This window comes from Myodes glareolus, chromosome 26 (assembly GCF_982192425.1).
Source record: "Myodes glareolus chromosome 26, mMyoGla1.1, whole genome shotgun sequence".
NCBI lineage: Eukaryota > Metazoa > Chordata > Mammalia > Rodentia > Cricetidae > Myodes > Myodes glareolus.
The window spans coordinates 23,396,214-23,423,424 of record NC_142051.1 but is presented as its reverse complement, the minus strand read 5'-3'; the positions used below and the strand labels follow the sequence as shown (position 1 = coordinate 23,423,424).

Genomic DNA, 27,211 nt, shown 5'->3' with positions numbered 1-27,211 from the left:
AAAGTTGTGTTTTGATCATGATAGCTATGAAAATTTTCCTTTATGGATGGCCACCATTTTTCTGTTTTATGTAATCAATCTAAGTAGTTGCTTCTGCCAAAAGGCTTATCTTAATTGGATTCTGATCAACATACATCTACTGTGTCTAATAGTTCTGTGGTTTTCCTCCTGGTTGTCTTCCACTAAAATAGAAGTTCCTTGATTCTTGTCTTCACGGTGTTAGTACCGAACACGGCCCCTAAGAATATAGATCACTAGACATGCACGAACTGTTCACAGATAGGAAGGAGTCTCTTCATAATGAGTCATTTCAAAAACTTCATATTAAAGACTTAAAATGGAATTTATCATTTAAAAATTGCTTACAGGGTATCTCTAGAAAGATGGCTCAGCAGCTAAGAGCAGTGGCTGCCTTTTGGGAGACCTTGGGTTTGAGTTCCTGAATCTACATGGATGTTCATAACCTTCTGTAACCCAGGTCCAGGAGATCTGACACCCTCTTCTGGCCTCTACAAGTATTAGGCATGCATGTGGTAGTACACAGACATACATGCAAGCAAAATACGCATACATAGACAATTAAATTAAATATTTAAAATAAATACAAAGTAATTCTCCTTGCTTATTTGGTATGCAGATAGACAGCCAGATAAGGAACAAAACTTGATGTTTTAAGAAACAGATGACCCTGTACTCTGGCACCTAACAATCTGAGGACTGAGCCTATTTGGTTCAGCATTGCTGACTATTTAGAAATACTCTCCTGTTGAAATTCAGTGTGCTCACCCAGAAGCCACATGTTTTAGGGGTTTTATTGCTGTGAAGAGACAACGTGAGCATGGCAAATCCTGCAAAGAAAACATTTGATTGTGGTGGTGTCTTACAGTTACCATCACGGCAGGGAGCATGACAGCGTGCAGGCAGGCGTGGTGCTAGAGCAGCTGAGGTTCATACGTCACACTGGGAGCATCCTGAGCACAGGAGATCTCACAGCCCACCCCACAGTGACACTTCCTCCAACAAGGCCATGCTTCCTAATAGTGCCACTCCCTTTGAGACTATGGGGGTCAGTTGCACTCAAACTACCACACCATGTCCTTAAGTTACAGAGATGATTATACACACCGTGCAAGGATTCCTCCTGGAAAATATTTCTGAAACCTGATTCTCTAGGAAGGATTTGTGAGTACTGTGCCTGGCCTTTTAAAAGCTGTGCTTGTGAGACACTGTTGATCAGGATTTAAGTACTCTACCATTTGTTGACAGCACACTTAGGAAACTGTATAGTCACTGAAATGGTAGTAGGTACGTAGAGGCATCAAAAATCCCGGACATTCTTATGTACAGCCTCTATTCATTTTCTTATGTTTTATAGTGTAGATGAATGGTGGACGAATGGATATGACACTATTGTAAAAATCCATAATGATATTTAAGGAAAGGAATCAGCTTAAGAATAGAAAAAGTAAGAAAGTTTTCCTGAATATTTCAGTTAAACTAACAATTTGCTTGATTTACAAAACCCTTCACTGTAGATGTTGCAGAAGGAAATGGCCACTGTGACTTACACATAAGTAACAGCGTGCAGAATGACAGAAGGTGCAGTGCAGGGCCAGTTGTCCCCACCAGGGAAGAGTGCAGTCTAATCCAAAGGCTAACGTGACAAAACCTGTCAGGTGATGGCGTACTGCTGTGGATGACGTTGTGAGATGACTTTAGGAGAATGTCAGGGAGTTTCTAAAAAGAGTCATTGTACACCACAGAATTCCAATTTTTACATTTACCCAAGACAACAAGATAGTGAATTTAATTTTAGGATTTATTATTTTTGTTTTATGTGTGGTATTTTGCCTGCTTGTGTTTGTACACCATTTGTGTGCCTGGTGCCTGGGACGCAGACGAGGGCCTTAGCCACCACCTACTCATGAAACATGAAAATTTGGAAGCATTATTCAGGCCTCTTTCTCTTCATTTTCAATTTAGGGTGTATGTTTTACTAATTGAGGTTTAGGGGAGGAAAATATATGAACACAATTGGTCAGGTGGATAGATAAATGGCTGTTTCTTAATTTCAGATCCATGTATTTGCTTTTGTTTGAGAATATTTACAAATAGATTTACTGTCATAGACAAATGAGGAGGAACCAGGGTGGCTCTGATAAAAATGTCATGTTTGTAGTAAGAAGGGATGGGTCTCAGCAAAATGACATCTCTGACTGACCCTTTTACATGTAAAGTGATGTCAACATTTATTTTTATTGTATTCTGCCCAAAACATGTATACAGATGCCTAAGATTATGTTGACATTTATTTAAATAATATAATGAGATTATTTCAACCAGTTTTAAGAGAATTTTTAAGAGCCCTGTATTTTACTCATTTTTGAAAAGTCTGTTGTGCAGACTAAATTTGGGGTTCTTCGCATGGTGGATGAAATCAGTTACAACTGCCCTCTCCTCTTCTGTCTGCTTAATTCTTTTCTAGTCATTGCTCTCCTGTCTTTAACTCATGACCATTTGGCAATAGTAAATGTTCAGGATCTGATACACTTCTCTTTTCTTCCTCCTTTAACCTCTGCCATCTTACTGTTTAAAACTTTACATTGTGTTTCCTAGAAGCCCCAGTACTGCTTAGGCCGCTGCCCATTTTCTGAGCTCCTCAAAGAAGTATGATAGTTGCCATGCTAGAGAAAGATATTCCTTCATTTGGAAATATCAGTTACAATTTGTCTTTATACGTCCATCAAATGCTTAAGGAAATGGTTGGTGCCCAATAATTTTTGAAAAGAAGTAAACAATGGAACAATGTAGTGAAGGACAATAAAGTAAACAGGAAAAAAAGAAAAAAAGTTTTTGGTCTTTTGAAGGATTGTTCAGGAAGAAATGGCTTATTACAATAAAAGGAAAAGCAGGTTTCGGACTCACCTGCATATCTTATTTATGCTTTCATAGTGACATGAGTAGCTGCATCAGATAAGACTTTTTATTAGCTGTAACTTTATTTTAGACATTACTGAATTTGTAAAATGGCCTTCTTTTATTTCCTTTCCTCTCTTTTTGTCGCAGTGTACATAAGTATGTAAAATTGTAAATAAGTTATAAATAATGCAGAGAGTTAGCAGGCAGGGTGTACGTGCCTGTAATCCTAGTTTACAAGTGACTGAGGCAGGAGGATCATGAATTAAAATCTAGTATGGGCTACAGAGTAAAACCCTGTCAGAGACAGGGCAGTGGGGTGCTGGCTTAGGGTCTGTGTTTCCTTTGAGCTTTCGCTTTTTTGGTTTTGTATTCTCTCAGAGGAGTTCAGAAATCCGCTGTATGAATTGCTTCTATGGGTTTCTAAATCACCTCGATACTAAGGGAGCAAGATTAATGCTTTTGTTAGGTTTTTTTTTTTTTTTCCAGTAGTGGTCAGTTTTGCTATTCTTTGTTTATCCCCTTTAGATTGTATACACTGTAATTAATTCCCCTAGTAACTTTCTTTCAGTGTTGGAAACTTTGTGACCTGAAATATAAGTAGGGGAGGGAGTATTACTACAGAATTGAAAAAGAATTTTCACAGCACAGATGACCTCACCTGTTCCTATGTACTGTTATTTTAGGCTCCGCTTTTTTTGTTTTTTGTTTTTTAATGTTTGGTAAATTAAGAGCCATAAATTAGAATGGAAAGTAAGATGCTGTGAGGTTGTTTTAAAAGGTAGTAGCTGAAAGCAAGCTTGAAAATAGTAAACCCTGTTAACAGAAAGCATGCTTTCCAAGAAACGTGATCAGGCTCATTTTAACTATATAAGTGTAAACTTTTGAATCCTTATAGAAGCATACATTAGTGATATAGTAACATCAGAGATGATCTTTGATGTCAGAGTGAATTGATAAAGAAAAGGTAAATTCCATTTCGGTGTTTGATTAACATGAGAAAGAGTAGGAAATAAAAAAGGAAGATTTGCACCAGAGGAACCTGAACTACTCCGTATGTACTCAGCTTTGTACACTGAGTTTATTTTGTGTGTTTGCTTGTTTGTTTTCAGTTGCATTTCTGAGATTGTCCGAAATCCTAGGATAAAATATATACGCTCTCATGGTCATTTGGTACCTATGTTCTTGTGTTTTCAGGTTTTTAAATTTAACTTTAACCCTCTGCTCTTTCTTCCTTGGGAATCCCAGAACCTTATATGGTCAAGACTTAGCTTTCAGACTTTCAGTAAAATGCAAGGCACCATTCCAAAAAGAAAAAAAAAATGCAGGCAGGCTTTTACTTTGTCTTCAGTGTTCTTGGCTGCCTCTATTACCACAGTAGCTGAATTGCTAAGAACCTTATGTGCTGCATTAGTCGCCGTCTTGCTAAGGGAAGAAATTCCTTTTGTGGTGGTATTTCTATGCTAGAACTAACATTAACAAATTGTACATGGCAGTGGGAATATAATTTAATTTTAAAAAATAAATTACAAAGCTGTTCTGGTTGTTTTGTCTTACCGTAAATACAGGGGCTTTGCAGTCTCTGATGTGTCACACCTAGGAAATACAGAATTTGTTGATGGTACAGTGTTATCGAAACTGGAAATAGAAATTGCTACTTGGGGGTCTTTCCGCCATGGTATTGCTGCTGTCTGAACAGAGGACACGTGAAAGGGTGTGAGCAGACAGAAACCTAGTCAGCATGCTGTTGGATGACTTATTTCAACTTCACTGCTTCTTATTCACATTTAGCAGAATTACCATTTTCCCTTAATAATTAGTAGTATCACGTAATTATACCTTTAACTGTAAGGCAGTTTGATATTTTGTTGACAATTCTGTACCATTTAGGAAAGAGAAGCTTATTTTCTCTCATAGTAAGTCAGTCTATGACATACACACTCAAATAATTTCCGTGATCTTGCTGAGCAAGATTGCCATCTTATATACTGAGTCCTACTGGTGAAGCCACATCATTCTGTAGGCTCCTCCTACAGAATTCAGCACTTGATTACTGTCTCATGTGTTCTAGATACTGTCAGGACAGTGACAACTAAGGTAGGGCCTTGATTTTGAGGGTTCCATGTATAGTAGAGACTGACAAGGGAGAAGAAGAAGAAAAATGGCAGAGCGGAGTAAATAATTACAGCGCTGTTTTAAGTGTGTTAGGACAGGTATGTTCATAATGTCACAGAAAACAGTCATTCAATCCCAGCAACATTTATACAAGCTGGAGAAGATGCTGAAATGAATGCTGAGTATTTATTCACCTAAGAGAAGGTGAAATTGAGCAATTTGGAGTATATGCCAGTGCCTTAACTATTGCTTCTTAGCAAAGCCCAAGAGCGTCCATTCATTGTCTTCCTCCAAGAACTACCAAGTTCTAAACTGCATTCGTTCCTAGGACGGAAATGATTGTAAGTTCTGGGCAGCAGACCCTCCCCCCAACTGTTTTCTCCCTTGAACTTCCAATTAGAGGAATTTGTAGGAAAGAGAATTACCTTAATCTTGGAAGGCAGTGACTGTGGTCAGAACACCTTGTTAAAGGTGCTACCACACTGAGGACCAGTCCCCAGTCTTCCTGAGGAAGATGCGCAGGCTGTAGCCAAACTGGAACAGAACCTAAGAATGTGCTTTTGTGTTTTCAGTATGGGATTTTTGTTTAAGAACTTAAGTTATCTTAGCAGAATTTTATAATGTTTAACTTTCTAACAGAGAAACCTGTGCATGTGCTAAACCTTTTAATGGGAGACTGCTTCCATAAATATGCAAACTGTAATTTTACTTAATCATTGAATGTGTAGTTGGATAATAACTTCTGTGTAGTCAGTGGTTTGTACAATTTGTATGCAAAGTTTCTCTTCCCCACATTGAATTTTAATGAACTATTGATTGTTATCTGTATCAGAGGTTCAGAGTTGACAGTGCAGTGTTCAGCTCATTCATTGTATTGTAATACGGATAAGTTTCTGGGGAGTAGTGTTTCCAAATTCATTTTTAGGTACTCTTATGTGTGATGGACCAAGCTTATTATAAGCAAAGCTTAACCATTTTTAGTGTTGATCTAGATTCTGTAATTGATGCTAAAATGCAACAGTAATTCTCATGTATCCATCAATCTGTTAGGAAACATTTCAGAATCTTTCTATAGAAACCCTTTTGGTGTATTCTTTGTAACTTTTTTTCTTATTGTACAAGTTAACATGGAGCCCAGACTAGTTTCAAACTTACTATGTAGCAGAAGATGACTTTGAATTCCTAATCTCTCTGCCTCCATTTCCAAGTGATACCAAATTACAGGCGTCTATTTCCAGGCCTTGCTATTTTCTTTATTGCCAAACTATCTCCTTTAATAGTAAGAAGATATACTAAGGAAACACTATAATAGGACAAATTTTAACCCATGAATGAGTTCCAAAAGGCTTTATTTAGCCTCCCAAAATATGAGGGTATAGCTAGAAAAATGCCAAATACTAGATCCTAACTGGCAAGCAAATAGTTAAAGAATATAAACCAGCAGAAACACAGGATATATAGTTTTCTAGTTCATCTTCTGAGGTTTTGAGACAGTCTGGTACAGCCCAGAGTGACCTCAGACTCGCTGTCTGGGTCTCGCTGAGTTCCTGACTTTTCTCTCCTCATCTCTCAAGGATGGGGTATGCGCCACCACATGGGCTTTTCTTCGGGGTTCTTTGTATGCTGGGATCATGTTGGCTCACTTGAGAGAGGAACTCTTACGTTGCTGAGGAAAATAGAAAGAAGGTGCCACTCATTATATATTACCATAAAAGCCTTTCCTTCCTATGAGTTTCTACCACCTTATATGGCCTACAGTTGCTCTAGCTATAACCTACTGTAATGATATTTTTCTCAGGCATAATTTATGATATGTGAAAAATTTATATATAACTGTATTAATTACTTTGTTTTTATTTTTAACACTTTACTCATGTTTACACTTTTGCTTTTCACTTGGTAAAATATCCATAAATTTATTCCATATTTCTCCATAAATTAGTTCTTCATTGATGACAATTAGGCCATGTTCTAGTTTGATTCTCTGTTGGCTGTGATAAATGCCATGAAAAAGCAACTTGGGGAGGATAAAGTTTATTTGCCTTACAGAGCACCATGGTTGAGAGGGAAACCAAGGCAGTAACCTGGATTTAGGAACTGAAGCAAAGGCCTTGGAGGAATGCTGTTACTGGCCTGCTCACTACATCTTTTTATATGTCCTACACCTCAGAGCAGCACTGCTCATAGTGGACTGCTTCCGTGGCCCTCCCACATCAGTTAGCACCAAGACAATACCTCCAGGGCATTCTGAGGGAAGTGCTTTCTCAGTTGAAATTCTCTTCCCAGGTTTGCTTAGGTCTGTATCAAGCTGAAAAAAAAAATCTATGACAGTCTGTGAATTAATTATTTAAAAGTATTTAAACTTACCAGGTTTTCATGGATAATTTTGTGAGCATATCTACAGAATAAGATTCTTGAATGAAGTTGTATTGACCAGAAGCCATAGGCATTTTAAGTTTTGATAGTAGCCCGGAGCACACATTTAAGAATATTAATGTACATTGTGCTGCAACTACTGTTTAGTCAGCTTTATAGCCTGTTGGTTAGAGACACAGGTAGTAGAACCAGACTTGTGAGTTATAAACCCAGTCTTACTTGTTATCAGCTATTAAATTATGATATGATAGTAGTTCTTAAATATTGGGTTGCTATGGAGATAATTTAGTTAATGCTTGTGAAGCACTTAAAACAGTTTCTAGCATATTCAGAAGTGGAATAGAAAGGTTGGTGTTTATTTGGAATTCAATGAAGTGTGAACTCAAAGCACTTGACCTCCTTCAAGATTTTGTTTAGTTTTGTTCCCATTTTCTTTGTTTGCTTAGAGCATCCACTTGGTTTCTTTATTTCTTTCTCTTCAGGGTAACGCTTCTGATTGTGATTTTTTTTTTGTTGCTGTTTTATCTGTAGTATGAGGGCCGGCTTGTTGGGGTTTCTGTCCCGCCCAGTACCCCAACAAGCCAGCAAGTCCCAAGGAAAATCACACACAAGACTCCATAAGATTATAAACTGATTGGCTCATTAGGTCAGGCTTCTTGTTAACTCTTATAACTTATATTAACCCATTATTCTCATCTATGTTAGCCATAATGGCTCCGTACCTTTTTCAGCTGGGCAGGTTACATGCTGTCTCTTCGGTGGTCTGCGCAGGAATCGCTGAGGAACCTCCCTGCTTCCCAGAATTCTCCTGTTCTCATTGCTCCACCCCTACTTCCTGTCTGGCTTTCCCGCCTATACTGCCTGCCTGGCCAATCAGCGTTTTATTAAAATACATGATTGACAGAATACAGATAATTCTCCCGCACCATTTATCTGTATGGCTATTGTGGGATGCGTATATGTCTGTGCACCATGTCTGTGTCTGGTGGCCAAGGAGGCCCAGAGAGGGCATAGGATTGATACCCTGGAATGACAGCTAGTTGTGAGCCACCATGCGGTCTCCAGGTCTTGGGACGTAGATTGCCTGAAAGAGCCGTCAATACGCTTAACCTCTGAGCCGTCTCTCCAGCCGCTGTTCTTTTTTTTTTTTTTTTTTTCCATTTTGGAGATTCTGTCTTTTCTGTGACATAAACTTCTCTGAGTATGTTTTAAATATGCTATTTGTGTCTTATGATCTGTTCTTCTAGATCAGCTACCATGGGCAGCAGTGCTTATAAATCTAGTAAGACTCTATGTTATAGAATAGATTTATGTAGCAAGAATAATAAAAACCCAGAGATAGATAATGGGGTTCAGGCTGAAGATCAGAAAATCAAAGGTTGCTTTGATTTTCTCTCCACCAACCTCAGACTCTACCACACTCCACTGTGCTCCTGTCTCTCCCCCTTTATATGCCTCTCTCCGCCCGGCCATGTCTCTCCTGTCTCCACCTCCCTAGTGCTGGTATTAAAGCCCTGTGATCACACCTTTGTGTGAGATGTTTCTCTTTTAGATAAATTCAATCTTGAGTTACTCAGGGTGGCCTTGAACTCACAGAGATCCCTCTGCCTCTGTTTTAGCAGTCCTGGGATTAAAGGTGTGTGCCACCACACCCTGTTCTGTATGGCTGACTAGTGTGGCTGCTTTGCCCTCTGATCTTCAGATAAGCTTTAGTTATTAAAACACAAATAATATACCACTGTAGATTTAAGTACTCCTTAAGATAGAAATTCTGGAACCATTATGAGAGGTTTTTTAACCTCACCTGTGCCTCCAAATCTGTTAGTACTTTAGTCCATGCAATTTATCTTATAATAGTTCTTTTTATTTTATATTTATATTATATATAACATATCTTATATTCATAAATAATATTTTTATATATTTTATTTTATATTTCTTTCTATTGGACTATAAACTATGTGAGTGCAGAAACCTTGTCTGTGTTCTTCACCATTGTATTCCTAGCAGCCAACACTGTGGACACTCAATAATTGTTGAATTGGTGTAGAAACCATGTTCTCTATGACTATCTGACTTGCTGAACCTTGAAGAAGCTACTAGATGATAAAAACTATGATATATTTGTTTTGGAAAGCCATAAGAACTTTAATGTCCTCGCTAGAAGACACTTTGGCAAAACAAATCAGTGACTTAAAGATGTCTGTTAATTAATAATTTGGTGTGCATTCCGACTTATTTTCATCTGTCAAATCGAGGGCAAGAATTGCATCTTGATGCGTAATTTTGGGCTGTGCTAAGAATTGACTTAGGACTTAATGAATGCTAGACTGTATTCTCAGCCCTCTTTATTTCCTCCCTTCAACTAACGCTGTTTTCTCATTGGTAAATTGATTTGCTAAACTCTTATGTCTGAGTTTGTAATCATGATTGCTAAACTCAGGCTTTGCTTTTTTTTTTCTTAACTAAAAATTTATATCTTGAAGACAGAAGTAAGTGATTTCTAGTCCCTTGTCAAGTAAATCATTGAAATAACATTTTTAGGTACTATGTAATAAATAGACAGTTTTTGTTTTTTAGGAACCATAGTTGATAATAAAGACTATAAATTATAAATATGTAATAAGATAGCATGTCTCATATATAACTAAATAAAATTTTATGCGAGGTTAGTGTTTTGATTCATGTCTCTTATGTATTATGTACTTATGGATCAGCCACTATGGCAAAGGAAATCAAGGAGAATGTGCCGTCTAGTGCTGGTCTTTGCCTCTACAAAATTCATGATTTGATAGATTGTACAGAGTGGACAATTAGTAAAAATTATGAGAGAATGATGCTAGAATTTGAATCATTTCATAATTCTAAGAATTTTAAACTTTAGAAGAAATGTTCTCTAAGTCCCTAAGTGAAAGTGTAGCCTCTAAAAATTTAGGTTTAACTTCCACTTTCTAGAGCTTTATCAATAAAGGAAAAAACTATGAGTAGATTTGAATATGTCTTAATCTTTGGTTATTTTGTTTCCGTTTTTGAGATGTTTTATTCAAATACACTAAGTTAAGTGAGTGTTTAAGCAATGCTTAAACTTTCTCCATAGAAGTTAAGTTTTTTACAAAATTTTGTCATGTTTATTATTTTTTAATAGTCTATTTACCATCTCTAGTTCATCCAGCTAATAAAGATACAGTGTCTTCTTTACTGTCAGAGAAAAGACGCTGTCTACGTGTTAGCACAGATGTAAGCTGTTTCCTTTTCTGAAACAAGGAGTTCCTTCTGGAGTCATAATTATGTTGAATCTGTCTTGGACTGCTCTGGTCATTTTATCATTTGGATGTATGCTTTTTGAAGGGCAGGCTTTGTGTTCCATACACCTGCTTACATGGTGGAACAGTAGAAAGCTTAAACCTTCTGCAGTGTGGAAGTGTTCCTTGCTTTCATAATTAGGTAGAGTAGATGGCGTATGCTTATTTATTAGGCAATCCTTAGTGCAAGACCACGGTGCTTGTTACTTTGCGTAAGAATACTGCTTAGAGTCCTTATTAGCTAACTCACACTTATAATTCCTCTTTTGAAATGTCTTGCTGCACTTTAAAATGGAATGAAACCATGATTTGGACACTGACATTTCAGTTCCTCTTAAGACAGACTGACATACCAACATGTGTGTTACAGGGGTGTATGGACTGTTTCCTAGTGTATGCACAGATTGTTGTTTCTGTCAGTAGAACTTTGTTCCTTGTAAGACTCATACAGAGTTTATGTTTTCATGTTGTCTTTTACATGCCAATAACCGGTACTAATGATTAGGCATAAGCATTTTAATTATTGCTGGCAATTAAATTTTCACACTAAATTGCTATAATTACGTTCATATGCAACTGCTGTTTTCCAGTTGCTGTGCTTTTTGCATCTTATCTAATTTGCATGACTAAGCTTATGGAAGGCTGTTTGAAGGAGACTTGGGATCCTCAAGATACCATTAGTGCATCATCTAAAACTTTGTTATCCATTTGTCGGTGGATCTCTTACACAGTGTAGTAAAGGAATTATTTGACAGTTTTTCTCCACTTAACATTGTTTTATAATTTAAAGAGGGGAAATGTTTACTCTTAGATTAAAAATATTAAAAATGAAAAGAGTTAAGTGGGAAGGATTTAGCACCTGAGTGTGTAGTTATAGAAAAACAGTCATTTGATGGGTACTGCTGTCTGCTGTTAATTCATGTACCTCTCATGGTAAACTTGGGAGTTGCTGGATACTGTTGTTATCGTCATCTTCCCAGAAGCTCTGTCTCAGCAGGTGAGCAGTCCTCCCAGACAGTCTGCCTCGAGAGTATGCTTTTAACAAAAACACTTTGGGAAGGGCTAGAACAGTATTAGAACTTATTTTAAGTACTATTGTTTCTGTAGTTGTGATTTTGCCGAATTAAACTATGTAGATGCTGAACATATTGGTTTTGACCTATTTTAGGACTGCAGTTTAATGATTGTCGAAGCTAAACAGGTTCAATACAGAATTTGTCTTTGGGCTCTGCTTTGAGCTTTTTTTTGTAGCCTCTTTATGCGCACTTCAGTATTTTTTTTTGTGCACACACGTGAGATAATAAAAACAGAAATCTTACGTACTTGAACCAGTTTGTTGAGTATGTTTGCAGCTCAAATTAATGTGCTGCCTGGACCTAAAATTAAAGGATGAAGATGTCTCCCACTGCCATTTACTGTTGATAATTGCCCTGGATGTGCATTCAGTAAAAACTTAAGCATGTCTGTTAAGATTTTCGAAATATATTTGATTCATTGTTTCTTACCTTGTATGGCTCAATAACTGACCAAATTTAGTCAAGTATTTTTAAGTCTGCAAGTCACATGTCTCTTAATGTGCTGCATGTGTTAGCTTCTGATTCTTCTAGCAGCAGCATTTTCCATGAGAATGCCTTGCCAGTGTGTGTGTGGCTTGTAAATGTGCAGGAGAACAGTTTGAACAATTTATACCTTGAATTTAAGATGTAAATAGAATACAAGTTTGTGATAGGGCTTTTAGCATTAATTCATGTTAAAACATTACAACTTATGAACTAAGCATACTTAGCATTATTTTACATATTTGTGCTATTTTTGCATTATATTAAGTTAAACTTACACATATTTAAAATGCAGAGCTTCGTTTATTGTAAACTAGATATTTCCTATTGGCCTTCATCAAATGAAGAAACATGAAAAATGCATCTTCCTCCTAAACATTTTCATTAGAAGGCAACTAAGTCTATTCTGGATCCTACTCACCTTTATCTTTACCATGTTCTATTTCACGTTGTTTATTATATACAAGGGTTTGTTACCCAATTATTTTTACTTTAAACTCAGGTATTTATCTCCTGTAGGAAAATGGGATTCTGTGTCAAATGGCTAATCTAACTGTATAGAAGTTTATTAAGATGTATAGACTTTGGGTAAGGTTAATTTTGGTGTGTGATGGGTTTTCATTTTTAAGTTTTTCATGTTTATTTAAAACATACTTTCCTTTGCTAATTGAATAAAATGCTATAGATGTCTTTATTCTAAGCAAAGTATGCTGATCATAATTTACTTCTATTGGTAGACTTTTCTGTTCTACCAGCCCGCTTCCAAATAGCTACACAGAGACTTATTATTAATTATAAATGCTTAGCAAATAACTTAGACTTGTTACTAACTAGCTCTTATAACTTAAATTAACCCATTCCTATTCATCTGTGTGCTGCCCCAAGGCTCAGTTACCTCATCTATGTACTGCCCATCCTGTTTGCTCTGCATCTCATGGCTTCTCCTTGAGAATCCTGAGACTCTGCCCTTCTTCCCTGCATTTTCTCTGCACCAAAACTCCTACCAAGTCATCGGCCAGTCAGCTCTATTAACCAATGAAAGTAATACGTATTCACAGTGATCATAAGGGTTATTCCATTGCGTACTTCTTATTTATGATTTTACAATCACTTTCCTTCAGTTTTTCAAGAATTTCAGGTCCCATTATTTTATTTGTTTCTTTTAAGATACAATTATGTCATTTCACTCCTCAGATCTCATTATTTTAAGTAATTACCTCAGTGTAGGTAATTTCCTAGTTTATATGTATTGCCAAAGTTGAAAGTTTACAAGTTAGATACATATTCAGAATTAATAAAATCACCATATTTCCCCCTCTATCTACACTTTTAAACTCTAGTTTTCATCCCCATAAGTGGCTTTTCCTTGCCCTTTATCCTTAATTTTCATTAAACCTTATAGTTTCTCAAAGTTTCAACATAAGCCCTTAATCCCAGGGTGCAGAGCCAGGTGGTCCTCTGAGTTTAGGCCAGCCTGTTCTATGTAGGAAGTTTCAGGCTAGCCAGTACTACAAAGTGTGACTTTGTTGTTTTTTTTTTTCTCGTAAGTCACTTAAATTTTCTTAGTATAGTTCCATCCTTGTTATTTGCTGCTGCTGCCCACTCCTAGAATGATGAAGATAGCCATTCCTCTCCATATTGAGATCCTGATGGGATCTTGAAATTTCTCTGCTTTAAAACTGTGCATTTTCAAATGTCATCTTGAATCCTACCTTGATTTCTTCTGTTTCTCACTGCTGTTACTCTGAGCCACTATTACTGCAGGAGCGTGGTGCATCTTTTTCTAAAAAGCCTCCTGTATGATTGATTGCCTTGTCTTTGAAACCATAATTGCATTTGCATTGTAAACATTCATTGAGCAATTTTATATTTTGTATTGATGATAATTAGAATACTTTCTTGGAGTCTATGAGAATTAACAAAGGTTGAAAAGTGAAAAGAACTCAAGTGTTTTTTTTTCTTTTAGGAAAATGATTATTATGCTTAGAAATCTCTCCAGTAAGTTAGCATGAAGTTTCATTTTCTTTTACATAGCATTCTGTAGAGTACTTCCTAGCACAGTCACGTTTTGTGTCACTTCTTTGTTTCCGTATTACATAGCTGTGGTCGCCAATCCCTTATAACTATTTTACCTTTAACCACTGCCCACAAAAGGCCACAAGTTTAAATTAAAAATAACTGCTACCTGTTGATTTTTGATCTCATGCTCAGAATATGTTCTAAGTACTTTGGACCCTTCCATGACTTACAAATTGTTGAAGGGGAGTCAAAAATGTATATGAATTTTAACATGTTAGAGAATTTTAGCGATATGTAAATGTCAGCTTCTTCCCTGGACTGGAAATACTAAAATACTAGTGCCACAAATGATGATCGATGGGTGTGTGTGTGTGTGTGTGTTGAAGCCAGAGGCGGATGTCCAGTGTTTTCTCTGTTGCTCTTATAAGACAGGATCTTGGTGACCTAGAGCTCGTCACTTTAACCCCCTGGGATCTTCTTGGCTCCCTTTGCCTAGTACTGGGATTCAGGTGCATATCTGTGCCTAGCTTTTCATATGAGGCCTGGGAACCCAGACTCGGATTTTCATGCTTGTGCAGCAAACACTTCACCAGCTGAGCCATTCTTCTGCCCCTCGTGATTTTCTTTTTCAGAGAAATGCTACTAACAGCATTTGTCTTGCTTCTGGAGAAAGTACGTTTTGTGGAATCAGAGACAACTATGTTAGTGTCCAGACTGTCACTCATGCTACTTCTTCAAACTTGTAAATCCTTTTAGGTCTTTTAAAGTCAGCACTCAGTGTGTCCTTTCACATGCCAAATACCATGCAAAGTATTCGGTTATCAAAAAATTTCTTTTTATTAAACCTTTGTATTAGCAGTTAAGATAATTGGTGGTGAGCAATTAAGCAAAAATATGTGACATGTTGTAGAATAAGTGATGCAGGAGAAAAATGGTAGGGCAGGAGTGTGTGAGTTTTCTATGAAGACCTTATCAAAAAGCTGACATTTGCTGGTGCCTGGAGCTCATCACTAGTGCTTGCCTAGAATGTATGAGAGCTTGGGATCTGTTCCCAAACCACTGTCGCATCCCCACCTCCAAAAATCTGTGAAACTAATTTTTTGTAATTGCTTAGGAATGAAGAGACTGCTGAACAGTTAGAATGTTTGCTGCTCTTGCAAAGAACTAGAATTTTCCAGCACCCCTTTTAGTCATCTCACGACAGCTTATAACTCCAGCTCCAAAGGATCCAACACCCTTTTCTGGGCTCTGCCAAGTGTACACTCATACACACATTAATTAGTTAATTAATTGAAAGTAGACATTTAGACAAAGACTCTTGTTATTTCTGACATCAGTCATCCCCAAACTGCTTTCACTTACATTGAAATGGTCTTTACAAGGCTCTTTTGTGGGGATGACTGAACATACACTATCATACACAGGCGCAGGCGCACACACCCTGACTGGGGGTGGGGGAGCTCATTCTCTGCTGTACTTCACTATATGGTTTGTATGCCCTGCTCTACCTGCTCAGACCTTCAAAAGAGTCTGAGCAGGTAGACCTTCAGGAATACAGACCTGGTGTGGTCTCCTTTGAGGAGAAAGACTTTTGTAACAGCTCATTGGCTCAAAAGTGAGTGCCTTTGCATTATTTATCTTTGGCTATGCAACACTGGTGGCTGTTGTTGGAATCCTTGACCACCCAAAAGCAGATGGTGTGCAGTCACTGACTGTCGGCCTCCTCTTTGGGGCCTTAGTGAACTTGAGGGTGTGACAGCGTCTCAATTCAGGAACATTTGAGTTGTTTTCCCAGCTGCATGAGGGACCTTGTCTTAAATTCTGGGAATGCGATTCTACAGCTCTGGAAAACAATATACTATCTTTTAGTCATAGGTACAATTTTGCTGATGGTTGCAAACTTAGACTTCGTATGTTGAGTCGACTCCATAGTAGTCACGTCTCAACTTGGATTGATGAGCTGAAAATTTCTCTGAACTTCTGCTAACTGCACCCTAGTTAAGCAGTTTGACATTTTACTTAAACAGCACAACAACAAAATGACATTTAATTTGGAGGGAGGGTGCACTGTTAAAATTACAACCCATTAGACGTGAGTTTCCAATCTAAGAGCTTATTGATACTGATACCCTCATGCAGTTTTGATTTTTGTGTACCTCTGTTCTCTACTTTCTGTAGCAACAGATAAAATGTTAGATACCAGCATTGGGGACACTGACACCCCATGGTTTTGCTCAGAACACTGAGGGGGAATCTCATGATGAAATACAGGATGTATATGCTTTTGCTGGTTATTTTGAGCACAAACTAACTATGAAATTATGTTAAATAAAATGTCAGCAAAAATGAAGTTTACTGTAGATAGCACAGAAAAGAGGAGCTGTGTGTTTTATCTTTCTGTTTCAGATCAGTTTTGCCATTCAAATCTTTTTGTTGTTGTTTTCGTTTTAGAAGATAGTTTCTTTTCCTAAGTATAAGAGAGGTGGTTAGGTATTTGTTTGTTTATGTTTATTTAGGATAGGATCTCCCTTTGTAGCATTGGTTGGCTTTATTTATGGTGCTCTTATCTCTCCATTCTCCATTGAGGGATTCTGGGATTGGGTTTCCTGGACTGAAGTTTCAGACAGTTGTGAGCCACCATGTGTCACTATTGGTAACTGAGCCTGGTTGCTCAGTGCAAGCAACAGGAGCTCTCTAAACCTTTGTGCCACCTCTCCTGTCTCCTCTCCAGGTTTCCTTATTTATTCTTAAGTTTTGAAGATCCAATGAGTTCTTACAGATTGCATTAATATTTACAGAGTCACATGTTAGAAATGAGGATTTAAAATATCAAATAAAATTACAGTAACTTAGAAATAAATTTTTCTGATCTATGAGATATCAAAACAAGTAAATGCTTGTCCTACAAGACTTATGATCTGAGGTCTGTCTGGTGCCCACATAGAGGTGGAAAAAAAGAACTGACTCCACTATTCTCTTTTCTCCACACACCCACATGCATACAGTAATAATACATTGATTAATTTTTTCTCATGTTACATAAAGAATATTTTAAAATCAAAACTATTTTCTTTTAAGAACTTGAGTTTCATATTGTGATGTATAAGTTGCATGTTTTGGTATTAATTGCTATTCTTGAAATGATAGACTGATTTTGTTCATTTTCAAGAAATCAAATTTCCAGAAATCAAATTCAACATATACATGCTGTGGCTTGTCATTAGGGGAAAGTAATGCCCGTTAGAAAGTAGCTAGTTGTAACAAGCCGCTTGTATAAATGCTTCTGAAGACACCTGTCATGTCCAGAAAAGGGCTTTAATATATACTTCCTACTTTATGCCGTAGTGTATTAGATGAACACTACCCAGGAGTTGAGATCTGATACAGTTTACATCTTTATCACTATTGTTTTTGCTTTCCAAGTGTACTTGTCACAAAGTACGGGGAAATAATATTTTATTTTGAAAATGATTTGGTAATTTCCTAAAAGGATCTTGGATCCTTTCCGTTCCCTAATCTCCTAATAAACCACCTTTTGGAAATCTCTGCTGTAGTCAGTAAAGGTGTTACTACTTAGTTATAATATGTTGATTGCTAAGTATATCTGGCTTTTGTTTTGTTGAGGCAGGCCCTTGCTATGGAACTCACTGTGTAAATCAGGCTGGCCTCAAATTGTTCGCATTCACTTACCTCTGTCTTCCTGATGCTAGGACTACAGATGTGTACTTACGTGTGGCTTGATTTTTTTGTTTTGTTACATTTTAGTGGGTTATGTTGGTTTTCCTGCTTGGGTTGGCATAAAGAGTAGTCACCTGCTGTACTATTATGTGGATTTAAGGGAGAACTCACAAAATCTAGTGTCATTGTACTGTTTGATGGCTGTACAGTCATGATTGTTACAGAATAATTTACAGAGGATATATTTAAAGATGCATAAAGCAGAAGTTTTATTCTGTTGACTTGTTTTTCAGATTGTTGATTCAATTTTTTTCTAGTCATGCTTTCTATTTTGTTTTCAGGCTTGCATTGATGACAATGTTGATATGGTGAAGTTTCTGGTAGAAAATGGAGCAAATATCAATCAACCTGACAATGAAGGCTGGATACCACTCCATGCAGCCGCTTCCTGTGGATATCTTGATATTGCAGAGTAAGCCAGTTCTGTGTTTTAGTGTTATACTAATATCAAAAACCTTTTATAAAAATCCTTGTGAATGTTTAATCCTGCTGCCTTAATTCCTAAAAATTCTTCCCAGGAAAGACAGCTAGCAATTCTTATGCATCCAAATACTAAGTTTCTTACTGCTAGGGCCTTTTGCATTTTGTATTAAAATCAATAATGCATACATTGTCCATTTGTTTTCTTTTGAGTGTAGCTATAGTCTGACTGAATGATGCAATCTTGTCTACTGTGTAATCATGAAATTGTCAGAAAGGAACAGTTCTTAACTGAGTTCCATTGCTAGACGAAGAATGATGCATAATTCTCCAGTTGACCTCATTAGCTTTTCTTAAGATCACTTTCTGGAAGTACATCTTGTAGAATATTTAGTGAGAGTCGGTGTATTCTCAACTGCCTTTTATGTATGAGTACTTTGTTCAAACATTTAGTATGTGAATATAGATATATTAAAATGTTTCTGTTAAATTAGTTTTTATTACTATGCAAACCATTGTATAATCTATTTTCTTACATCAGATTTTAACAAGTACTAAATACTGAATATGTTAAGCACAGTAAAATGAATAAGAACTGCTAAAGTAGAGCACTTTTGATATACTTTCATAAAAGTCATGTGAAAGAGTTAAGACGGGGGAACCAACTACTGTTTGCAGACCATAGTTGGCAGCAAGAAGGGACTATTATAATTAACTTCTAGTAAGCCTTCATTGTGGATCTCACTGTGGTTTTTATTTTCTGCATGTATATGGGAATTGAATATATATGTTTCAAGGGGAAACAATATAGTGTAATAAAAAATGGCCTGGCCTAGAAACAGGAAGATTTGTATTACTTCAGCTTTATTTTATGTTTGTCACTAATCTGTTAGAGGTTTATTTCTTCTCTCTGAGGCCTGAACTATTTGCTATAAACTAAAGAAGTATTGGTAGATATGTGTGAGGTGTTTGTGTGTGAGTACAGATGTGCATGCACGTGTGTATGTGTTTGGAGGACGGGGCAGCTCTGGTGTTGTTTATCAGATGCTTTCTAACGTAGTTTTGAAGCAGGGTATCTCACTGGTCTGGAACTAGGTGAGTAGATGAAGCTAGCTGACCCCTAAGGTGCAAGAGATCTACCCAGCTCCACACCCCCAGCACTGGGATTAAACTCACAGGTCACCATGCCTGACTTTTTTTTATATATATCATTTCTTTGCATAGATTCGGTTGAATCATAAACCTACTGAGTCAGTTGTCATGCCTTCAGTTATATGTAACAGAATTTGAAATTTAAAACAACTTGTTAGCAAGGACATTTGTCCTATCCAATAGTATGTAGTTTTGAAGAATGGCTTCATTTATTCATTCATTCATTCAGATTTATTAAACTATTTAATATTATCAGCAAGGACTTGAACCATTTCAGGTTTTTCTTCTGAATGTTCCACTTACAGATTTAGTCTTAGCCGTGTTTCCTCTTGTTCACAAGATTATTACCACAGTCCGAGAACTGTGGCTTTATACATACATTCACATCTAAGAGCTTAATTAAAAATGGGTCAGGTGTAGAAATTTTCTTTATATTTCATAGGAACTCCTTTATGACTGAAAAAAATTCCATTGTATGTATTTATCACTTTTTTTGTCTACTTCTCTGCTGATTGACATGTAAGTAGGGTCAATAATTTGGCTATTGTAAATAATACCACAGTAAGCATCGGTGTGCTGTTATCTCTTTGATATATCAGTGTCTTAGGGTTTCTGTTGTGATAAAACATCATGAGCAAAAGCAGCTTGGAAAGGAAAGGGTTTATTTCAGCTTACAACTCTCAGGTCACATCTGTGATGGAAGAACTTCGGGGCAGGAACTCAAGGCGGGAACCAAAACGGAAGCCTTAGAGGAATACCGCTTACAGGTTTGCTCGCTCATGGCTTATCCAGCCTGCTTTCTTACACAACCCAGGACCACCTGCCTAGGAGTGGTACCGTGTGATCCGCGGTGAGCTGGGCCCTCTCCAATCAATCACTGATTAAGAAAGTGCTCCACAGGGTTGCCTGCAGGCCAATCTGATGAGGGCATTTTCTCAACTCAAGTTCCCTCTTCCTAGGTGACCCTAGCTTGTGTCAGGTTGTCATAAAACTAGCCAGCACCATTGGCTTAGAATTCTTGGCGCAAATGCCCAGAAGTTGGTGGAATAGCAGGGTTATATGGTAGATACACTTTTAAATCTATTTTGAGACAGTTCTCTTCTGCCTTCCATAGTGACTGCACTAGTTTAACATCGGGGCGGACTTCTCTGTTGCCATGTCCTGGCCATCATTTGGTGCTGTTTTTTAATGACTGTCTTTACTGGGATGAGATAGAATTTCAATGTAGTTTTGATTTGCATTTCTTTGATGGTGCATTTCTTGTAGTGAAAATGAACATTTTTAAAATGTTTTCTGTCATTTTATCTTTTGAGAACGTTCTCATTTCATTATCCCATTTATTGATTGAGTTTGATTTCTTTTTTAGTTTTTTAAGTCCTTGTATGTTCTTGATATTAATTTATATAAAAATACAAGCTATAAAATTTTTCCTCTCACTCTATATGCTGTCTCTTTACTTGAATATTTCCTTTACTAAACAGAAGCTTTTCAGTTTGATGAAATTTCCCTTGTTAGTTGTTGGCATCATTTCCTGTGAGACTGGAGTCTTGTTCAGAAAGTCTTTCCTGTTCCCATTTAGGTGTTGCCCCTGCTATTTTCATTTTAACAGTTCAGAAGATTAGATCTTTGATCCTGTGCAGTTGATCTTAATACAGGGTAAGGAATAGGGATCCGGATTCATTCTTTTATGTGTGGCTGTGCAGTTTTACCATCATCCCTGTCTGTTGAAGAGGCTGTTTCAGTGTATATTTTTAACATGTTTTCTAAAGTCAGGTGCCTACATGTGTTTACATTTGGCTTGACTCTACTATTCCACTGATCTCCGTGTCTGTTTCGTGCTGGTACCTTGCTCTGCCATGGCTCTGTGATAAAATTTGCAACAGGTTATGCTGATAGCTCCAGCATTATGCTTTTGTTCAACGGTGCTTTGACTATCAAGGTCTTTTATGCTTCTTTGTGAGTATTAAGATGTTTTTTTATAACAAATAACTTTGGGGTTTTGATGAGTTGTGTAGAATCTGTAGATTGTTTTTGGTGGTATATATACATTTTTCTTGTCTATGAGTATGCAAATCTTTCCATCTTCTGATGTCTTTTTCAGTTTCCTTCATGACTTTTGTACAGTTTTCATTGTAGAATCTTTTCCCTTCCTTTGTTAGGTTTAGTGTGATATAGTTCATGGTATTACCGAGACGTTTGTTGGTTATATTTATTTAATATTTTTGGAGGCAGTTATGAAACTTTTTTCCCCTTTCTCAAATGTTTATTATTGGCGTATAGTAAAGCTGTTGGTTTTTGTGTTGACTTTTATATCCTGCTGTTCTGCTGATGCTTTTATCAGCTCTAAGAGTTTTCTGGTTGGGTCTTTAGGCCCTCTTTATTTTTAGAACCAGTCATCTACAGGTTAGAAGGCTTTGATGTCTTCATTTTCTACTTATGTCCCAATCATTTCCTCTCCTTGGTTTACTGTTTTTCTGTATTGATTTTAATGTACTAATTATTTTTCAAGTTAAGCATCTTTTGAAGTTCATACATTTACATTTGATGTACTTCAGCCTATGACAGTTGCCTTTACTTGGTTAACAAATTATACTGTAATTCTTGGAAAGCCCTACTCTTTTGTAATGTGTTCCAAGAGTGTACATTGCTACTGGATTGGTAATTTCTCCGTTCATAATCAGTAGAGGTGTTATTCTTTAGTCCTCTCTTCATGGCCAGACATTATAGAATCAAAATGACACACCATTGCTTATCAGCTTTGTCATGTATTGCACGTACATTCCCGAGTGTCCAATACTGGTGACAGTGTTTTGTTTTTGTATTTTCTTTCTGTCTTTAGGGTATTTGACTTGTGAATTTGTTGAATGATTTTTTTGTTTTGTTTTTTTCTTTGCGGTCGATGTTATTATACCACCTGTGTTGGCCTGGTACTTGACATGTAACTTAGGCTGGCCTCAAACTAATGACTCTCCACCCTCAGCCCAGAATTATAGGCATGCACCCTTTACCAAGCTGGAATAATTCTTTGTTCTCAGTGATGCTACCAAGTTGACAGTACCATGTCGTTCATTGGTTAAGTTTAGTTTTAGATTCTTTTCCATTTAAAATTTTTTTTAGGTAAAATACCTCTTAATTTTACCTAAAAAATTAAGTGGTAAAATAATCACATAATTCCTCCTATACCCTATAGATAGCCATTTATAAAAATTTTTCTACTAATATCCTAATTGAATTTTTAAATCTAAGTATTAGTGAAAACAAGTAAGCCTCCCTTTATAGATAAGTGACAAATAGCAAAAATATTCGTCCACTCTATATTTTAAAATTGACATGCTGTTCTGAGGGCCACTCATATTAAGGTATAGAGATAGGTGTGTGTTTGTTTTATGTATATGCCTGTGTATATCACAGTTTTACCTGTCCCACTTAATTAATCAGTGAACATTGTTTAGTTAAATAATTATACCTCTAGTCTTAGCAACTGTCTTTTTTTTAATTCTTAGGAAATATAGGGATTACTGTTTATTTTCAAAAATATTTTGAGTGATTTAATTAATGTTTTAGTTACTGAAAGTTCTTCTTTGTATTTTACTTTCATTGCTATATTCCCCTTTTAAGCTTCCATTGTAAATGCTTAAGGAATGCTTTTATCTTGAGTAGCCATATGTTGGAGGAGGCTGCTTGTTGGTTCCCTCCTGCTCAGCCCCAAAATTATCACACAGAAACTATATTAATTAAATCACTGCTTGGCAAATTAGCTCTAGCTTCTTATTGGCTAAGTCTTACATATTAATTTAACCCATTTCTATTAATCTGTGTATTGCCACGTGGCTCTGACTTACTGGCTAAAGTTCCCGCATCTGTCTCTGGCGGGGCTACATGGCTTCTCTCTGACTCCCCCTTTCTTTCTCCCAGCATTCAACTTAGTTTTCCCCACCTACCTAAGTTCTGCCCTGCGATAGGTCCAAAACAGTTGCTTTATTTATTAATGGTAATCACAGCATACAGAGGGAAATCCCACATCAGCCATAAAATTTTCTAATATAATTAAAAAAATAATCCTATATTAGGTTAGCCATATATAGTCTCATAGAATATAGCCTGATTAATTGGTACTCTAATGTATCTTCTTTTATGGAGCAGTATTGAAGATTTTATATCTCAAAAGGCTTGTAGCATTCAATAGCATTTTCCATGGTCTTATTTATAGTGCATGGAAAAAGACTTCATATCTTTGTCACTTGGTCATTAGAGACTTGGCTATTTCAGGATATAACTTTAAAAATGTTTGTAGTGGTTTAGTTATGGTTTGGTCTTTCCTCTTTATGACTTTGATCCATAAGCTCTACCAAAGTCCACAAAACTTTTGTTGACTCACTAGCAAAATATGTCCACTGCCTAACTACTTTTTACCGTCTCCTTTATTTTCTCTGCTTCTAGGCACTGTTGCTTTACACTGGGTTGTTATAGTTCCTGCACCAAACTGTCTCTCCTCTCCACCTCTTTTCCTTGGTGTAGCTGACAGGATGCTGTTTCTGTACCTCAAACTACATCACAGACTTACTCAGAGCCTCCAGTGCATTTATGCTGTGTTCAGGGTAGAAAGACAGTGACCTCCAAGAGTCGGATTTTGTCTGCCATTCACCACTCTGACTCTCTGACTCTCTTTGGCCATTTTCTAGATTCTTCTCTACCTATTATGGTCTCCTTGCTGAGCCTTTAGACTAGCTAGACATCTTCTTTATGGTCTCAGTCTCTTTGTTTAAAATTCAGTATTGGTATTTTTTTTAATTTTTAGTTTTAGTTTTTAAAATATTATACAATATAATTTGATCGTGTTTTTCTCCTCTAACTCATCCTAGATCCTACCCACCTGGAGTGATTTGAATAGGTATGACCCCCATAGACTCGTGTGTTTAAGTGATTATGGCCTTGTTGGAGGAAGTGTGCCATTGTAGAGGCAGGCTTTGAGGTCATATATGCTTAAACTACACTCAGTGTGGTATTCTCCTGCTGCCTGTGCTCATGATGTAGAACCCTTAGCTCCAGCTCTGTCTCCAGTACCATGTCTGCCTGCATGCTGCCATATATTGTACAAGTTCTAATTGGTCTTAATAATAAAATCTCAGAGCCAGATGTTGGGACAAAAGCTGAAAGATCGGAGAGACAAAAGAGCAAGCCACAGCCAACTCTTACCTTGCTAACTCCTCAGCCAAAAAAGAACCAACCTCGTGTCTCCTCCTGGCTTATAGTCCTCTTTTCGCCTAACCATATCATGTCCTGTCTGTCTGTCTGTACAGACCTCCAGACCTCTATAATTAACTAGTGGCTAGCTCTACCCTCTGATCTTCAGGCAAACTTTATGTATTAGAGCACAACAAAATATTACCACAGTCATATCCTGCCATGATGATGATGATGGAGTAAACCTCTGATGCTGTAAGCCAGCCCCAATTACATGTTTATCTTAAAAGAGTTGCCATGGTTATGGTGTCTCTTCACAGCAATAGAAACCCTAAGGCACCATACAACTCCATAACTTTATATTTCCCCTCCCGCCCTACCCCCTCAAAACAAAACAAAAACAAAAATCCACACAGAAGTGAAAATCAAGCAATCAAAAGCTAATAAGAAAAATGTTGCCAGAGAATAAAGTTAATAAAGATAACATTCAGATTTTTTTATGTGTGTGTTGTCCAACATCCCCTGGGCATGTGATATGCTCAGACCTATATAGGTACAAGCAAGATGGAGTCTCAGCCCTGAGGGGAAATGGGCATGGGGTTCCACCCCTAACCAAGAAGCTGTTTGCACTTGATTCCTGCCAGCAAAGGAAAAATCAGTTTTCACCCACAAACAATCAGTTACTTGTATATCAACCACATTCCAGGTCAGACCCCATGCTCAGTTAGATTGCTAATTTTTCAAAAATCAGTTATGTATTCTTAGTCACTAAGGTCCTATTTATATTTACATTATATAATTTATTTGGATAGTCTCATGTAGATGAAACATGCTAAAAATGAAATTCACTGTAATAACTAAGATGAATACTTGGGAAAGACTCAAAGGCAAGTCCTACTGTTACATAAGTAGATGTTGAGACAACTAAAAGATTGGAAGAAAAAACTAGATTATGCATAGAGATTGCTTTGCTTGTTAGTTTGAAATATCTGCTTTGAATGCATAGCTAAAGCATTACAGGTGTGGCTTGCCATACACTTACAGATATTAGAAACATCCAAATGCTTGGTCTTCAATATAGGATGAGAAAATTATTATAATTTATCTTTTTTGGTGTTGAAGGAAATGTGTTTTATATATGTGTTGTGTTTTATGATCCACTGGGGTTTGGGGAACGGGTTAACAATGCAAATGCTGGTTTTGATACAGGGGCTTCTTTGGACTAGTATTTTCATGCAGACACTAGATTGTGGAGAGAGTATCTGATATAGCATACAGAGATTTCTGTGCCGTGCTGAGTTTGTCCTTTGGTGGGGGCACATATTTGGTCTGTTCTGTTAGGTAGACTGTCTTTGACAGACCAGGGAGGAGGAACAAGGAAACTAGAGCAGTGGCAGCGAGATTCACAGTGGTAATAAGGAAAAAAAAATGACTCATTGACCTAAGGCATTAAAGTAGGCAGGAAAAGTAAAAGGTACTTGTAGTGGTGACAGTAATAACTGACATCCACCCAGTGTTTACTGTGTGCCTTTTCACTGTTCTCAGTCCTTAACATAATCTCAGCTCTTTATAATCACATGAAAATATATTTTACTATCCTATAGTTGTCTCGTGTATAATCCCAAACTCCTGAAACCCCAGAGAATGTGATATGTGATTCACAGGTTTGGTGTAGTTCTAGAATGAAATAGAACTTGGTCAAAAATGTTGCAGTCTTTATTTATCTCATATGATTATAAATTTCCTTTTTATAGAAATATGAGTTTAGTTGTAGAATGCTGCCTCAAATTGGTGAATATGTAACTTATTCTGTATTTTCTGAAATAGGAAATTTAGATTCTGATGAAGAATGATATATTAATAAGTCTTAATAAATGAGGAAAACAAGTCAAAGAAAAATCACATGTAGGAAATGACAGAGCTAGTATTTGAGTCAAGATAGTCTAGCTTTCCAAGTTGCATTTTCAACCCAAACAAGATTATGCCTCTTTTCTTGCCTTTATAATTGGGAGAATTATATGGTCAAGTTTATTTAAGTTTAGAAGTTCATTTTGGTTACTCTCCTTTGGGGTACCAGTGGGAAAGGTTCAGTAGCAACCAGAATACAGTTTTATAATATACATCGTGGGTTTCTTCAAGTCTAAGATTCTGTCCTTCTAATTCAATGTATTCTTTGCCAGTTAAAACATAACATTTTTAATGCAGGATTATTTTTAGCTCAAAGGATTTTTTTCTTCGTAGTGCTGTTATCTGTGCCGACAAATGTTACAGTTTGGCTTAATGCTGCATGGTCTTGTTCTTCTACTTCCTTTTGCTTTGTTAGGACCAGTGTTTGAGTATGCACACAAAAACCTTAGGAAATGGCGGGTGGTCACTGTGGTTATTGTTGGAACTAACCAGAGACTTTAGCAAGTTAATGAATGTCAACCA

At 36.9% G+C, this 27,211-nt stretch overlaps 1 protein-coding gene across 6 annotated transcripts in view; it reads left to right on the top strand.

The window, feature by feature from the left end:
• The window catches only part of Ppp1r12a (protein phosphatase 1 regulatory subunit 12A), a 113,603-nt gene that overhangs the window by 20,768 nt on the left and 65,624 nt on the right, over positions 1 to 27,211 (top strand). For all 6 annotated transcript variants that reach the window (XM_085683378.2, XM_048418593.3, XM_085683376.2 and 3 more), the window contains exon 2: positions 18,307 to 18,437. In XM_085683378.2, the coding sequence (XP_085539504.1) occupies positions 18,307 to 18,437 (131 nt within the window). The remainder of the gene's footprint in view (positions 1 to 18,306; positions 18,438 to 27,211) is intronic.